At 42.4% G+C, this 17,299-nt stretch overlaps 1 protein-coding gene across 1 annotated transcript in view; it reads right to left on the bottom strand.

Annotated features, from left to right (window-relative positions):
• The window catches only part of DIP2C (disco interacting protein 2 homolog C), a 331,587-nt gene extending 316,466 nt beyond the window's left edge, over nucleotides 1–15,121 (bottom strand). Inside the window, exon 1 of the mRNA XM_067291920.1 lies at nucleotides 14,724–15,121. Coding sequence (XP_067148021.1) covers nucleotides 14,724–14,808 — 85 coding nt within the window. The 5' untranslated portion in view covers nucleotides 14,809–15,121. The remainder of the gene's footprint in view (nucleotides 1–14,723) is intronic.
• Between the last annotated feature and the right edge of the window lie 2,178 nt (nucleotides 15,122–17,299).

Below are 17,299 nucleotides of genomic sequence, written 5' to 3'. Positions count from 1 at the left end.
TGGATAGGTCTTCCAAAAGCCAGCTTCATCCAACATCATGTGATTACACCCTCGGTACTGTTGTTGCAAGTCAGGCTCCCCATGGATTCTCATTTTGTGGGTACTCAAATAACATCAGAGTCTAATCTGGGCAAAACACTTGCACTGAATAGAGCAGAGGTGTAGGATACAGCAATTATACAAGCTCCAAACTCTTCTCCTGAACGCGGGCCATACCTCAGTATGTGTGCAAGTAACATGACTCAGTCTTAGCTGGCACTGAACGCAATAGAGCAAGGAAGTTTATACAAGCCAAGAAGGCAGCCCTTTGTTTCTTCTTTTTAAATAAAAACATGAAAGGAGACACATTTCAGTATTTCAGAGCTGTATTACAGCCATACAGCACACTACATATTATGTTAAATGACAGTGTTAGGAAATGGGCAGGGTGGAAGTAAGAATCTTTATATAGAACTCAGAGCTGTAATTCAACCGCTGACAGCCACATGAATACAGCCCTACTGAACACAAACTGTACCTTTCCCCGGTATTAGGCTATTAGGCAGATAAGGCTCCACTTTGGATTTAAAAGACTTAAACTGAGAAATGATCTTGGTTTTTTTCACCCTGCTAACCGTGCCACAGGACAGGATGAATTTCAGCACTTTCCACTGCTTATATAACAGGTGTACTCATAAATATGCAAAGATGATTTGAAGATATAGTTTCTAATCCACGTTTTATGTCTGAACAATTTACATAGCTTTCATCAAGTAGAAAGCATTGCCTGCTCTTGAAAGAAGTTCCTGTACAATTTTAGGCTACATAAGCTGTATTTTTGTGTAGTGTAGGTTTCAGGTCAATAACAAAATGAAAGACTGAATGGGAGTATTATTGACAGAAATGCACTTTTATATAGAAGAAAAATGGCATAACATACTTTCAGATCAGATTCTAAGAAATTTAAGATGCACCTTTCTCCACAAATGCCTCACACTGAATGGAGAATATCCTAATTTGTTTCTAAGCAGACATGATAAAGTGGAACTAAACAGCTATAACAAAAAAGGCAAATCTCAAGCATGATTAGCAGAACACATATACCTCAGCTAGAGTTCATACAGTCTTTGAGTTTCATATAGTTAATGAAATTGTTACTCAAAGACAAGAATTTGTTTTAAATCAACTTAAGAATAAAAGTCTGCAGTTTTCAGCATGTTGGTCTGACATGTCTCAGGAGCATTCTTTCACATGGGAAAACAAAGAAAATGGCTATGGCAAAAGAGGACAATTTGAATTATTTAAACCATGATCTCACACATAAGTCTAAGAGGACTAGTGGAAAGACAGACAAAAGGGGAATTTTGCTCAGGGAACTGAAATGCAATCATCAAGGATGACTGACTTACAGCAAGCCACCATACTAGAGCAAGGCTCCTTTGGAGAAAAGTCCCAGAGATCAGAGAATACAATGAGAGAATAGGAAAAGAGCAGAGAGAGGGGTAAGGAGAAGGAAAAAGAAATGAAAGCAAAAGAAATATCACAGACTGGCTCTCTCTTTCTCTCACTCAGAAAGAGGTAACACCAAACACATATCACCTTTCAGAGTGCACCAGGAGTGCCTTAGAGCTTTTCTGATCACTAGTTGCTCCTAGCAAACTGGTAAAAAGTCCTCTAGATACAGACTGGTTTCCCAGTCATGAATGGGGTCCATATTCAGGGAAGGGGAAAGGGGGGAACCTGTCAGTTTGTGTATTTCCATCATAGGCTCTGCCATAGATTCTTATATATCAAAGATTGTTTTTAATTATTCACAGACATAGCTTTAAACAGAAGTACACCAATAGTGCAGTCTTGATGCCAGCATAATTCTGTCATTTATTTTTAGGTGAACTGAGCTTCATCCTGAGTGAAAAATAAATACAGGAATAGCTTTTGGCAAGACTCTTATGCATTTTCCTTATTTAAGTCCCTGGAAAATAAACTTCAGCCTTTACATTGAGAGCAATGCCATAGTTCTATTTTTGGGAGATTTCAATTACCACCTGTTATTGTAATCCCTATTGTAATTTTATTGTAACTCCTACTGTAATCTCCTATGGGCCAAATTCCGGGAAGCGTGACTGCTTTTATCTTCCTTGCTAGGTTCAAGAGAGGAATCCAGAAACTATTTAAGATGACGGTGGTGACCCCATCCATGACAACAGTCACACAATATTTTAAAAAGGAGTCTGGAGAAAAACAGATGCTACTATGTTTCAGAAGGATAAGGTTACTTAGATGCTTTATTCTCTCACTTAGCTCTAACATATACATGTTCCCAAATAGATAGCAAGCTTTTTTTTTTTTTTACAATGATGCACAGCAAGTTTTACTATTAAATAACAGACAATCACACAGCACCTACCAGCTACCATTTTCAAACCATTACTTTGCACAAAGGCCCCACTAGCAAAACTACCTTATATCAAGGGAAAAGTCCAGGAAGATACTTCTTTGGGCCTCAGAGTTAGAGCGATGTTCTAGAGTTACCTATGACAAAGGTAAAAGAGGAGCCTAAAGCTCAGATCACGAAGCTCTTCATGTTAAAAATGCCGACAATCTTTTTCATTCCTTACAGCCTTTCCCACCTCAGAATAAATAGGAACAAAGAACAATAGTTAAAATGCACCCTGAAACATTTCATATTTGAAATACACATGCACATGCAGAGTAAACAGATATTTGTGGGAAAAGTCAAGGAGAAACCCAAACAGTAAAAATAAAATACATTTAAAGCACAATTCTGTCACTGGAGGAACAGCATCATAAATCTGATCAAAAAAGTAATGGTTTGTCAGAAAGGGGTACTTTGGGATTCAAAAATCCTTGTAAAAGAATCAGTGTAAATTTAAAATTAAGGGACGCTTGTCTAAAGAAGAGTTGGCTTCTCCTCAGTAGTCTTAATGTAGTCTTAAGGTATTCAGCTTGCTTCAGTCCTAAAAAAACTCATAGGAACAAGCTGGCATATGAAGTCTAAAGTTATTTCTAGTATATCCTGAAGCAGAATGACTGGGATGATAGAGGAAGTTAAATCTGAAATTACATTCATTATTTGCCCGAATTAACCAATTACAATAATGAACAGTCGAAGTTCATACAAATCAATGTACACATGTAATTTGACATTTTGTATGACATGTAGTAGACCTGATTAAGGTCTGCCAAAACACTGCAGATGATATTTACCTTTCAAAATACATAGAAAAGCATTCTGCATGTCAGCCAAAACCAGATCACCACCTACAAATGACAAACAGCATTACACAACAAGAGGACTTCAAATTGAAATTCTTTAAGCTTCAGAGATAGTGTGGTCACTTACATAACCTCTGGGATAGAAAAGAGCCCAGCATATTTCTTGGATAGTACAAATAGTGCAGCTATTAGGAGCTGCTGCATGAACCGGCTCAGATCCCTCTCAGAATGACAGAGAAACCAGCACTGAAGAGAAACGGCCCAAGTCTTCTCATAGCTGTTTTTCTAAAAGTATACTATAGAGGGAAAATTATGATGGACTAAGTAACTGAATACAGGCAAGAACAGAATTTGCCAGACAACTCTAAAAGATCCAATAGTCAAAGATAAAAATTTAACAGCATTCTGCCTTTTTCTGCCTCAAGGAATTCCCCACACACACCCTTCACTAGCTTTCCACAAGGTGACCCCAATCACCCTAGTCAGCCTCACAGCATCCTTTGTGGAACCACAAACTGTTAGGAGGCTGACCTGCAAAGCTGATGGAAAATATCAGACTCGCCAGCTCTAGTCTTCCTAAGAAGCACCATCAACAGACAATACTGGCTGAGGCATCACTGTGCTCAAGAAGAAAAAGAGTTTCTGTGCTAAGCAAAAGGAAATTTCATACTTCTGCTGCAAACAAAGGAATATGTTCTCTCTATACACAGGCTCTATACTGCTCAGAAGGAGAGGACTGTCTTACCCTTTTACTGTGCTCCAGAAGTGCTTGCCTCAGGAGGCCAGAGATACCAGCTTTGTGATACTCAGAATAAACAGACAGTGTTCACAGACCCTCTAACAGCAGCACAAAGACAGAGATATGCTTTTAGTGCTTCTATACCTTTCACTGTCACAAAGCAAGAGAATAAATCCAAGTTACCCAGACTGGCTAGTGAAGCAAAAGCAAAGACATCAGAGCAAAGAAAAGCCATCTTGACAAAACCTTTCGATGAGAACAGTTTTGCCTTCAGAATAAAGTAGGGACTACTAATTAGCTGTAACTTAGTATACCAAGAAAGCATCGACTGGGAGCGCACCAAAATCACTTACATGCAGAATTAAAAATAATAAAAACTGAAGAAACACTAAAGGGGAAAGAAAGAAACAATAATTACAGATCTATTCAGTTAACTGAATAAAAAAACCCACCCAAGATGCATTTGTACTGTATAAAAGTCAAAATTAAATACACAACTAAATCAGCAAAAATGTACACCTGCTCCAGCTTATGTCATTGTTGAGCACTGACTTCACCTCCCTGAAGTATTAAGGAACAGGATGCATGAAGGACTAATTTTCAGAAGTGAGTGCTTTCTTATTCTTCATCTAAATTATTAAGGGCAATACCTGCATGTAAAAGCCAGTGATCTAGCTACATATAATAAATACTTAGGGAGCTTTTAAAAATATTTCTTATTGATCTGCCACTTCATGCTTATCCAGAGTCACTTAAGCTACAGGTAAATATGTGAGTAGTAAGAACTGAAACCAGTATTATCAGAGCAACTATTTGATATCCTCTCAAACTGTAATGTATGTAGATCCTTAAGGTGTTCAATACTGATTTAAAAGAAAATGGCTACTACAAGTAAATACTAAGTGATCACTAGTAAACTAATGAAAGCAAATTAAAGCTGAAATTCTCAACTGTTGTAGTGTTTTTTCAGGTTACTAGGATAATATAGATCATAATACTGGACTAAAACACTCATCAAATACTGTAGAAGGACTCATCACACTTAAATCTGTACACTTCTGGTCAAGGGTAGAGTCAGTGGTTTACCTAGCTACAGGCACATTCTTCTTACATTCATTATTTCTCAAAGACAACCATCCTATCAAGTTTACTAGTTTCGGTTAATTTTTTTTTTTTTAAGCAAGCCATCCAGTCCACTTCCCACTATCAGAAAATATTCTTCCTTCCCCAACATAAGGTTTGCCAAATAATCTAAACAACCTCTCCAACTTTCTCCTGGTTAGCAACACTGATTAGGACTGCTTTAATCCCAATGTCCATGCCTCTACTCTTGGAAACCCCTACAGTTGTTTTCTGAATTGCTCTGACAAATTCTCCAAAGTCTGCAGTGAATGCAATGTGGTGCATACTCATATCACCAAAGTCAGAGCTGGTAAGAGACACAGATAAAACCTTGTGACTACAATGTGTCAAATGCAGTAGCAGTATAAAATTCATAAACATAAACTGCAAGATTTTTTTTTTATATCAGGGGGGAAAAAAAAAAAAAAATCAAGAAACTGAATTCCTGCTGGCCCCACTGTTGTGATCTTCACAACAAACCAACATTTTCTATCACAATATTGAGCTGATTAAAAGTAAAACCAATAAATAATATCGCCAATATGTTATTTTCCCTCTTAGCAGTAAGAATCACTCCAACAGCCCAACAGTACTTTTTATTTTTTCCTAAAAATTTAACCCCTCATTTCACAACACTTAGAAAAACTTATGCCATCTTCAAAATGATGTGTTCATTCTTTCAGACTAAACAAATATGGCAAGTAAAACTGGCCTCTCCCCGAGAATTCAGCAGAAGGTTTTGCCATTGACATCAGTAAGAAAAGAATACGGCCATTTCTGCATTTTACTGTTTCACTAGATAATTGTTGTTTGTTCATCCTCAGGCATCTGTCAAAGAAGTCTAGAATTTGAAATGCAATTTCCAATTTAAGATTCTTTACCAAAGCTTAACTGCTCACACGTCACCACAATGCCATCATTTTATTTGCTCAGGCATCCATCAAAATTATTATCCCATTATTTGAATCACATTTCTTTCAACAAGGAAAGGAGAAGCATGCAAAATTCTAGATTTTGTTCACTCTCCTTGCAATTACAACAATGAAAAATCTGACTTCATATGACTCAAGGTATCCTCACAAAAAAAAGTTTAAGTTTTGTTATTTGCTATGATCTTCAAGGTATGTAATCATATTAAACCATAGTTACAGAGTAGACGGATTTCCAAAGGAAACTGTATCTGTAAAATTTCGGAACTGTTAATGGAACAAGATACTAGAATCATGAAGACCACTTTTGTCTATTTTTCATTAAATGGTAATAGATGCAATAGACATAAGCCCTGTAATCATCCAGCTAATATTGTTTAACTTTATCTGGAGGGGCCACAGGGAGGGGACAGTTCAGCCACAGGGTGCCTCCAGGCCTGCTTTCTTTGAAAAGATGGTTGCTAGGGCCTCTTTATTTTGCCGGGCTGTTTATGGACACACTGACATCTGCACGCTAGGAAAAAGACTGTCAGTACACTTCATTCGTGTCTCTAAGCCAATCAAAAAATCCTTTAAACCTTTACTAGTCTAGGCAGACTTTCAACCACCAGCCTACCAGTGAAACACCATGCTCCATTACTTACACTTCCATATTTGTCATGGAGTTTGCTTAGAAACATTTTCCTGGCTTCTGAACTCCTACCAGATTTGCAAAATATTTTTTGATATTTTAATCATATATACAAATCAGGCCAAGATTTGAATGAAGAAATTTTGATATCATGGTTAATGTGGAGGTATGGTTTTTGGATCCAGATGGCAATAGGACCAAACACAGGTCCCAATATCCTTTTTTATTTCCATAATAAGCAGACAATATTCTAAGAATCCCTTCTTCCCCTCAACTGCCACCAGCCTGTAGACCCAACCTTACAATTAAAAGCAAGCGCTACCTAAAATGTCCTAAAAGGTGGCCTACGAATGGTCCAATCCAGTCTTTGGAAATCAAACAACACCTTTGAAAGTCAAAGGAAATACTTCCTTCCTTTTCAAGCTAACAACATAAGACACTTTGTAACAATTCTTCCTTTCTAGAGTCTTCCAACTACTTAAAACATAATATTCTTAAAAAGAGGTCATTGAGAACAGCTATCATGTACCTTTCAGTATTAACTTCTACTATAAAATAATGTGACCGTTTCCACACCCATGCACTTAACACTGCTCTGAGCATTGCGGGTTAGATCCCAAATAGACTATGCCTATCAAACTGCCAAATGCAAGCAGCTGAGGGGTTCTGTTTTCCTCTGCTCTCGGCAGACTAGTACAATCAGCATGGCATGCTTTCTTCCATCTCTCCAGTGCCATGCCCCGGCTGCTCTGAAAAGCTCCACAAGGCTTGAGCACTATTCTTTGTGAGCCTCCTCTTCTGCTGCCAGAGAATCCAACCCAAAGCAGTATCCGTGGTCTCCTAAGCATCTCTGTCTCAAGGTGAATTGCTCTGAGTATTCCTATCTTTTGTTCTTTATTGCAGAAAAACCATGACGGCCCACAATATGTTTTATATTTGTTTTAAAGTTATATTTAACCTGAGTGATAAATAATACTGGAGCTAGCAATTAGAAGCCCTAGGATTACTGTAAAAACTTGATTGATTTACACAGGCCTAAAATGAGCAATGCCCTGATGCATTCCACCAAGCAGAGTCAAATGAAACCAGATCCATTTTTTTAGCATGTATTTACCTTACTAACACAGGGAAAGACTAGAAATGACTCTGCAGAGAACTACTATGGTTTGGAAATGCCCCACAAATACCACAGTCAAAGAAAGATACGGTGACCATTCTAAACAATTAGAAAATGCTGTTAACAAGCCTAGAAAAGACTGCTGCATCCAGACCACTCAACTCGATGACTACTGACTGCAAATAGGTTTTCAAGAAAAAAAAAAAAGGGAGGTGGGGGAGGAGAAAAGGCAGAACAGATCATCAGGACTTTGGCAAAAATGAATCTCATCCACTGAGAAGGTAGGGAAATATACATGCATAATTTTACAAGGATTAAGAGTTTGTGTCAAACCCGTTATGTGCTGTGGTGAATTCTTATACTGCAGTGAGTCATCTTGTCTGACAGTTGCTGGGGAATTAAAGCAGTTATTTAAAAAAAAATTATATGTCCTGCTTGACGCTTTATACAAATAGCCTCTTAAAAAATTAAAATGCAGTCAATGAGCTTTTAAGTATAGAAGAGATATGGTACATTTAGGATTCTCTGTATCACACCACAAGCATCCATTCCGAGCTATGAAAATCTAAAGGCGTCTATTGATGTCCCTTTAGAGAAACACTGATCTTTCTATTGCTCTCCACACCCAATCCAAATCCTGTATCAAAAATTAGTTTATTATATCTGCCTTTTATATAGCATGAAAGTATTTTTTCCTGACAAAAATTAAACGCAAAAGAAAGAGATGTGCTAAACCTGTATTTCTTCGGTATGAAAGAATATTTGGGTTGCTAGAATAAAGACTATTTGAATCTAAATGACAGCATTTCTCTTATCATGGAATAACATAGGCAGGTCAATATCCTAGGAGAAAAACAGCATGTTGACTCACAACCATGAGTGTATGTCGAGTTGTTGGTTTGGCAAGGAAAAGCAGTGCTAAGCTTCTGCTCTTTGCACTGTGCAGCATAATCAGAGATAGACATTCCCTGAAGCTGGAAAGGGCAGCTCCTCACAATGTGTGTCCTTGTTATAAATACATTTCTTACCGCCTGCTTTGCCTATAAAACTGACACCCCATTGGCAATTTTCACACATCCTTGGGAAAAGTTGTTAGAGTATCTCTGTTGTGTAATACAGTAAAGATCATCTGAATGATCTATTAAGTGTAACCCTTGGGCATCAATGCTGCTCAACATCAGCTTGCAAGGTATATTTACAGCATGCCTTCAGGACAGCTGTTTTGGGAACATCCTGGAGATTTGCATAGTTTACTTTACAAGGCATTACAATCACCTGCATGAGTGACTGAGAACCTTGACATTATATCCAGTAAATTCCTTAAGTCCAAATATCAGAGTAAAATCAAGTAGGTCCAAATAATAAAAAAGAGCTCAGATGCCATTGCTTTAAAAAGCAAATTCCTATTAACTCATGAGTGAATTCAACCTGTTTTTAAAATAATGAAGCAACTCTCCCTCTCCAACTTGAGCACCATCCAACAAACAAAACAGCTGATGAGTGGAGCTTCATCTTACAGAGAAAGAAAAGTTCCTGTGTCCAGCACTCCCGATTTTATCATAACTTTCATGATATTTGGTATATTTTCTTAAAGCCTTAGATCTTGCATATACTTAGGTGAAAATTTCAGCTTTATGTGTTTTGAGTAAGTCTTCTCTCTGCCAGAGAGAGAACTGAAAACATGAGCCAGCGTGCCCTAAAGGCTCAAAAAAACAAGAAGCAAATGCAAGCAGCAAATTTCTTAGTTCATTTTTTAGCTAAGCTCAAAAGGTATTAACACTTTGCCTTTGTGCAGGTTATGCTCACTTGCTAAGTGGAGCACTATCTCTTAAGGAGTGAAATGAAAGGATGACTTTGTGTCTCAAATCACAGAGGTGTGGTAGTTATTGAAATTTTCACACTTTGTAACCTCTCCATGGGTGTAGAGTCACCTGGCAAACGTTACGCAGAAATAATAACTATAGGAGCTAACTACAGCTTTCTGGCCCCAATCCAACGAGTACATCCAGATATGCAGATTTACCGGTATTGGTCTCCATGCAAGAGGCTGCCAGCCACATCTTCCTTCTGGAAGTTTGGGCAATTTTGCTGATGGTATTATAAGGACAAGGTCCTTATTTGCTCTTTCAGAAGGAGGCATTGTAGAGTAAGAGACACCAGCAAAAGACAGAACTTATAGCTAATGGAATAAGAAACCTGGCCAAACAATGACCCAATCAACCCAAACAATATCAAGTGAATATAATCAGGCGAGTAGATATAACTAAAGCTGGGGACCAAACTAATTTGCCGAGTGTATGTCCACTGCCTTTGGGAAAAAGTAACCATTCATGAAAGATCTGCTGATGCTTTTCAGAAAGTGCTCTTTGGAGGAAAGTTCAGACTCAAAAAGACCTGCTAAGCCTCATAAATGAGGGAGACTGAAAGTAGAGTATGGAATACAGGGAGAACAGTTTCTGAACAGGATGTTTTTCACATTTTCCATGCGGTGTCTGTGGTTCTTAAGTGTTCCTGCTATGTTATCTGACACTTCAGTAAAATATTGGAAGATATTTAGAGCATCTTTTCCTAATTAATTTTGATTCAGGAAATAATTGGAAGGGCAACATAACCTTGTATACCCTTAAATTGAGGGAAAAATGAAAAAAGTATTTGGGGGACTTTTTTAATTCTTAAATGTTTTTAAGAATGAAGGGCCTGTAGAATTACAATTTTTTAATAAGAGAACACATCTCAAGACTCTTGTTTTTATTAAATCAGTTCTTCAGTTAACAACCCCCAAGCTATACTAAAAAACAAGATGATTCATCTAACTCCACCCAGTACAATTTTATACATAGTTAGAAAACTAAAGCCTCATAAAATTCTAAAACAGCCCTAAAGAACAACTACTGCAGAGTGACATGTTGATTGCATCAGCCTAGAAGGACTACAGTTTTCAGCAACACAATCATCAGTACACCCAGTGGAAACTACTACGGAGTGTCAAAGAACACACATGTAACGTGCCAGCATCAGACACATACACTCACACAAAGCAAAACAAACGTCTTGAGAATATTCGGCTAGATAAGGAAAATTCCACAACTTACCTCAAATATTGCTACAGAATTTAAGTTGTTGATGCTTCTCTATGTTCTGAGAAACACAGAAACATTTCCCCCTCCCAAAATGAAGTGAAAACATCATCATGAAGTGTGCTATTGATGCCTTAAGCTGAACATAAAATTACACATCAATACATAAACGTGAAAGTTATTTTCAGAGCTCAAACTACCTACAACAAGCTACGCTACCTACATAGTTCACCCTCTGACATGGGGTAGGCTACAGGCACATGCACTGAGGACACTGGTAAACATTTCTGACTCTGACTGATCTTCAACTTCTTAATCATAAAAATGAAACTACCAAAACCTGAAATGGTTATCTGAATTTGCATCCATAGTACATTTTAAACAGCTATGTTAAAATCAAAAGAGCACATTAAGACCACAATAAAAGGGATGTAAAAGGCATGTGGCTTGCCCACAAATAAAGAATGGGTTAGAATTGCCACAGAAACAAACTTAGCAGAACACAAAGTAAACACCTTTAAGACGGGCTCTCCTTCCCTCTAAAGCAAAAAGCAGAACTGCCTAACCGCTCACACAAAAGGCACTCTAACATGGTTTGCCTTATCATCTACAAAGCACGTGCTACCTGTCCAGCAGCCAGTTCCTGAGATTATTCTGTCGGTATCACTGCTGTGACTGAGACTACACCTGGTGCACAGCTCAACAAGGAAATCAGAGTTTGGCTGCCAGGGAAAAAAATATCGTGGCCAAATTTAAATAGATAATGACTACCAGCAAAGACTCTAATTACAACATCCACACAATGTCCACTGTGCTAGTGGCACAGCAGTATTTGTCTGGACACATGGACACCAGTGATTTTATGCAAGGTTTCAAGATGCATTGCATGGATTGCACCAGCACTATCATACAATACATCTGCAGTACCTAGTTATCCTTAGTTCACAGCCTAGGAATCAAGCTGCAACAATCTTGCCAGTGTTCCTCTCTCTTTTCCACAATGCAGCAACTTTCTTTCAGGTGTCCCCATGCTGCCCAGAAAGTCTTCGGAAGGACAGGACTAGATTGCTCTGGTACACATGAGAGCTGTAAGACCCACAGCATTCAGAGGTAGCAGAATTGAAAAAGACACAGTCACAAAGCAACAAAACATTTCAGGCATTCAGCATTTGAAAAACATCTTCCTAGCAAGTTTGATTCAGGAAAGCACTTAAACAGGGGCACAACTTAAAGTAGTCACCTTGCAAAGTTATCCATGAGACAAAAGCACATGTTTAAGCAAGCAGTTGCTTATCTACTGCCTTACACTTCAGTAGTTTCCAGATTCAGGAAGGCAGTAGAGACATCATAACATCATAAGCGTAACACACCAAGACCTGAGTCCTGCAAATATTTATGCACATGCTTAAGCATATCACAGTGAATATACTCCATTGAAACCAGTAGACTGGCTTATGACGAAGTTAAGCACATGCATAATGTGCTACAGGTTCAGGCCTAGAAATGCATAAACTTGCCTTGAAAACCATTTAATTCAGAGTTAATATGGTCAGAGTAAGACCAGTCTTCTATAGCACAACAAAACTTTACAAACTACTTATCCTACCGTATGTAGCAATTAGTTTTGGAAATAGGCCAGAAGTTGCAAGAGAGGTGCCTAAAATTAGGAGCTTTAGTAAGTGAATGACTTAATTTTCTCAGCCACTCAGCACTGCAGTTTACTTAACTGAGAGCACATCAGGAGCGGCTTGGGGGAAGACACTGAAACAAAGATGCTGACCCTTTCTTCACCCACCTCCCAGTTCCAACCTATCTTCATTCAGGCTGCTACAGTCAGAAAACACTGGCCATACTGTCTACTGGGTGTAATGTCAGTGGCACAGAGGGAAGATATTGTCAGCGTACTAAATTCATTCCAGCTCTAGCTCCAGGGAAGTTACAACAGTGCAGATACAGATGTCCAGTTGCAAACCACATCCTACTTCCTCAGCGTCTTCTTGGATTATGCTTACAGCAACAGAAACTGTACCATAAAAGTGTATTACAGCTTTAGCACACTGAATTAGCATACTTCTGACTGGAGATCTAAGTTAGTTTGATTTTGGTCTTTTGCAAGCACTTACTAACATGTTTTAATTACTATCTTGTTGGTGAATAGACAATAATGTGCATACACACCAAAAGCATTTTCTACATAAAGTGAGTGTTACGTATACTATGATACAAACAGTTCTTCCTCCAATCCCCTGTCACCGCAGATAAGGGCCAATGAATGGACAGTACATCGTAGTAAGGCAATATCATATTTAACTTTTCTTATTTCAGGATTTCAGGGCACTGGGAGGGTGATGGGAGGAGAGGAATAGCAATAAGAGCCAGCAGCAATCCCAGTAGCTCGTTCTCCTCTTCACCATGAAAGCGTTAAAAGAAAAATACAATGTCAACATCAGCTCCTCCCTGCTGATGAAACTGGCTTGAGCGCATTTTACTTTCTGGCTGGGAGCCCTTACAAACCGTTACAAAAAGACAGAAAGACAGAGAGGCAGAGAGAAAGCCAGCTCGATATAGCCTACAATTCAACAACTAATTTGGGACACAGTGGGTCAGTTGCCCTCTTCATGTTAAGTGTTATAGCCAGTCAGTGGTAGATGAACATTAATATATATTTTTTTCATTTAAGGAAAGCGGAGAGGGAGAGACCAGCTAACAGTACATCTGTACTTCAGGAAACAGACAACTCTAGCATCAAGATATATAAATACTCCCTACCCTCTTCCTCTGGGAGGAACAGATTACATCTCACACACTAAAATCGTGGCTAAAGCTGATGACACTGGGCACTCAATCCCAGTCAGCGAGAGACCCTGATAGGCAATAATCGTTCCGTGCATCTCATTCCTCGACCAGAGCCGACACAGATCGAAACGGGGAGCTGGAGACGGGCTGAGGCCAGCAGGGAGGGCTCCGTCTCCTGCTCATCCTCCCCAGCACAGGAACAACAATATGAGGTGGCAGGAGAGCTTACCCAAGCCGAGAACCAGCGAAGCATCAAAATAAACCAAGCCAAGAAAATCACCACCAGCTTTCAATTAAATAAGGGGGAAAAAACGCAATAAAAAAAAGTTTCCTCTACGAGACCTAACTAGCATTTTTTAAAATAACCTTATCAGCGAGTGTTTTGTTGCAGCTGATTTACACATTGATCCCGATGCGTGGACTTCACGGCAAGTCCCTCGATACAGTCAAATAGCTTTTTTGCACCAAGGTATACGGCAGATTTCTGCAAAACTGCATTTTCTTGGCAGGACAGGAATCCCTGCAAGCCAACCCTAAAGATTTTTCCATCTTCCGTAATAAAACATGCAACACTGGAGCGGCAAGCCCTGCTGCCAAAGCCCCTCTCCCACCTCCGCCAGCGCCGCGGCGGCACGAAGAGGAGGAATTTACAGGTAGAACAAAAAATTCATGCGTGAGTTTCTGCAGAGCCTTACGGAAAGGTGGCTGGGGGGTGGAAGGGCGAAAGGAAAAACAGAAGAGGCCGCGGATGCCATGGGGAATCGGGGAGAGCACAAAAGCAACCTGGTTTAGAAAGACACCGGTTTCCCGAGAAACTAGAAATGCAGCAGATTCCTCGCCCAGCGCCACAGGGCGGAGGGGGGAGGGAGCCGGTCCGGGGCTGCCTCCGCGGCTCCGCCGCGCTGTCACACGCCGGCACAGACGGCCCGGCCGGCGGCGCCCCGCCGAGCCCGGGGGGCCGGGGGGGGCCGGGGGGCCGCGGCGCGCGCCCCGCCGGCCGTTCAACTGTCACCGCCGCGCGCCAACCGCCACCGCCCGCGCGAGCCAACGGCCGCCGCCAACGGCCGGGGCCGGGGCCCGCCGCCTGCCGACTTACCCTCGGATAACTCCAGCTCCAGCTCGGCCAGCCGCGCTCTCACCTCCAGCGGCAGCGACATGCTCTCGAGGCTGCGGTCCGCCATGCTCGCGCCGCGGCGGCGGGCTCCCCCCTCCTCGCGCTGCCCCTCGCTCCCCCTTTGTTCGCGGCAGACAGGGGAGAGGGACGACGGCGGCGCCGCGGCGGATGCCGAAGTCCTCCGCGCGGGCTCAGCGGGGCATAAAGGAGGGAGGCGGGCGGGCGGGGAGTCCGCGCGCGGGCACGGGGCGCGGAGGGAGGGAGGGAATGCGGCGGTCTCGCCTCGCCTCGCCTCGCCTCGCCTCGCCTCGCCTCCCCTCTCCTCTCCTCCTCCTCCTCCTCCCTCGCCGCTTCCTTCAGCGGGGCCCCGCCATGGCTGCTCCCGCCGCCGCCGCCCGCCCGCGATCGCTCCGCATCGGCTCCCCGCCGCTCCCGGCCCCCGCCCGGCACCGCGGCGGCGACTCGCGGCTCGCCGCGCCCCGGCCCCGGCCCAGCCCGGCCCCTCTCCGCTCCGCTCCTCCCCGCCCGGCTCGGGCTGGCGACGGCGCCTGGCGCTGCGGTGCCGCTGCCGCGACTGCTGCTCGCCAGGCACAGCGCCGCTGTCACATCCACGTGACCCACGCCGCGCCGCCGCCCGCCCCCAGGGGGCGCCGCCGCGCCAGCGCCGCCCGCGGGGCGCTGCGCTGCCCTGCGCTGCGCTGCGCTGCGCTGCGCGGAGGGGCCGCGCCGCCGCGCGCCCGCGGGGCGGGGCTGGGCCGGGCCGGGCCGGGCCGGGCGCTGTTGCGCCTCGCGCCGGGCACGCGAGGGCCGGGGCTGGCCGCGGCCGGGGGGCGCTGGGCGCAGCGCCGCCCTCGCGCCGCCGGGGGGGCCGTCGGCCTCCTCGGCGCCTGCCGCCCGCTCAGTGGTGGCCGCGCCTCTGTCGTGACTCCAACGCGGGGATCGCGAAGGGCTTTATAATTTGTTTATCCTAACGGCGTGCCTTGAAAGCAGGTCTTCCAGGCCCTCTTACCCGTGAAGGAGGGGAGGCCCAGGGAGGCAGTTTGCTCAAGGCCGGGCAGGGATTCAACACGAGAGGAGTGAATAGTACTCGGAGACCCTAAATCCCATTTTCCGTCCCCACCGAGTGAACAACTTCCAACGTATTTTCAGCTCTGCTTTCTGCATTCAACTGAACAGTGGAACTTGCAGTGAATATATTACAAAGGCCTTTATGTTTCCTTTAGAGATTAGCATAATCTTAACGTAATAGAAAAGAACATAGCTGACATTACAATATGCCCATGCCCAGCACCAGCATATACCAATTGACACTGTATCTGGAGAACTCTGTTAAGAAAAATTGAAACACAGGTAGTCTAATTATACCACTGCAAATAAGGGGGACAGATTTGAAAATATTTAATAAAACTTCCTATCAGATCAATGAATATATTTTACAAGAAGCATCTTCATTTCTGTCTCTTTCCCTTTGTCTCTGTATATTTTTTTCCTATTTTCTCTTTTTTTTTTTTGAAAATATCTCACGAGAAGGAAGGCGCAAGATATGACACCACCTGTCGTTTCAAAAATGCATGTGATGTGCTGGAAATCATGATGGTTGGATAGGTCTTACAGGGACACAGGTTTGGCAGACAGAAAAAGGCATAATCATTCCCAGGTCAACCCTGATTTACCATTTAAGTCAGCGGAAGAAAAGCAAGGATGTAGGAGTTTCTTCAAAAGATAAAGCTGAGGCTGTGGCTCTACTAAACAATGCAATTTTTTCATACGTTATGGAACAAAAACAAATTACATCATATTACCAGCTGTGCTGAACTGGTGTCGACATTGGAACAGTTCCTGCAGGATGCGTAACGCTGGTGGTTTCTCGTGTTTTTCACGGCGTTCTGCATGGGAAACCTGTTTACACCGAGATCACCACTGATGCCAGTACCGCTACAGCCAAGCCGGTGGTGGGACTGGTTGGGATACTTTGGCCAAGTTGCCTACTGTAAGCAAGGCTTGAACGCACACAGTCCCTTCATTTCACGGCGCTGCTATTGGTTTCATTGTTGTATGAACTGATTCCTATTAACCGCTCCCGGGCTGCTCTTTTAGCGCACTGCAAGATTGGAGTCATCTGTTTAGCCTCTCTTTAGCAGGGCCCGTTGCTTTAACAGCATGGCAACATGCATGCCATTTAGGGCTATATGAATGCCTCTCCGCTGGCACCGGGCTATATAGGGGTGAGGGGTTTGCCTTCTGTTGAGCACCGAGTGTTTCAGATACAGGCATATGAAAAATTACCCAGATCTTTCTTGTTCTTTACGTTAGGACCTAAACAATGAAAAATAATTAAATCCAAATATGCTTCAGGGTTCCTGCCTGAGACTCCAAGGTTTGTTTGTTTATTGTTTTATGTGGTATAGAATATGTTGAAAGTATCAGCATTCTGCAGAAGTAGCTTTTTCTAGTATTAATGAGGCAGCCAAAAGAGGCAATGCACATCTTTGTGGTAATCCAGCTTTCTTTGCTAATGTGTATCTCGAAGTTGCACCTTTACTTCCTAAGTCTTTCAG

This window comes from Apteryx mantelli, chromosome 2 (genome assembly GCF_036417845.1).
Source record: "Apteryx mantelli isolate bAptMan1 chromosome 2, bAptMan1.hap1, whole genome shotgun sequence".
Lineage (NCBI taxonomy): Eukaryota > Metazoa > Chordata > Aves > Apterygiformes > Apterygidae > Apteryx > Apteryx mantelli.
Note: the sequence above shows the minus strand (reverse complement) of the source record. Positions and strands in the feature narration are given on the sequence as shown.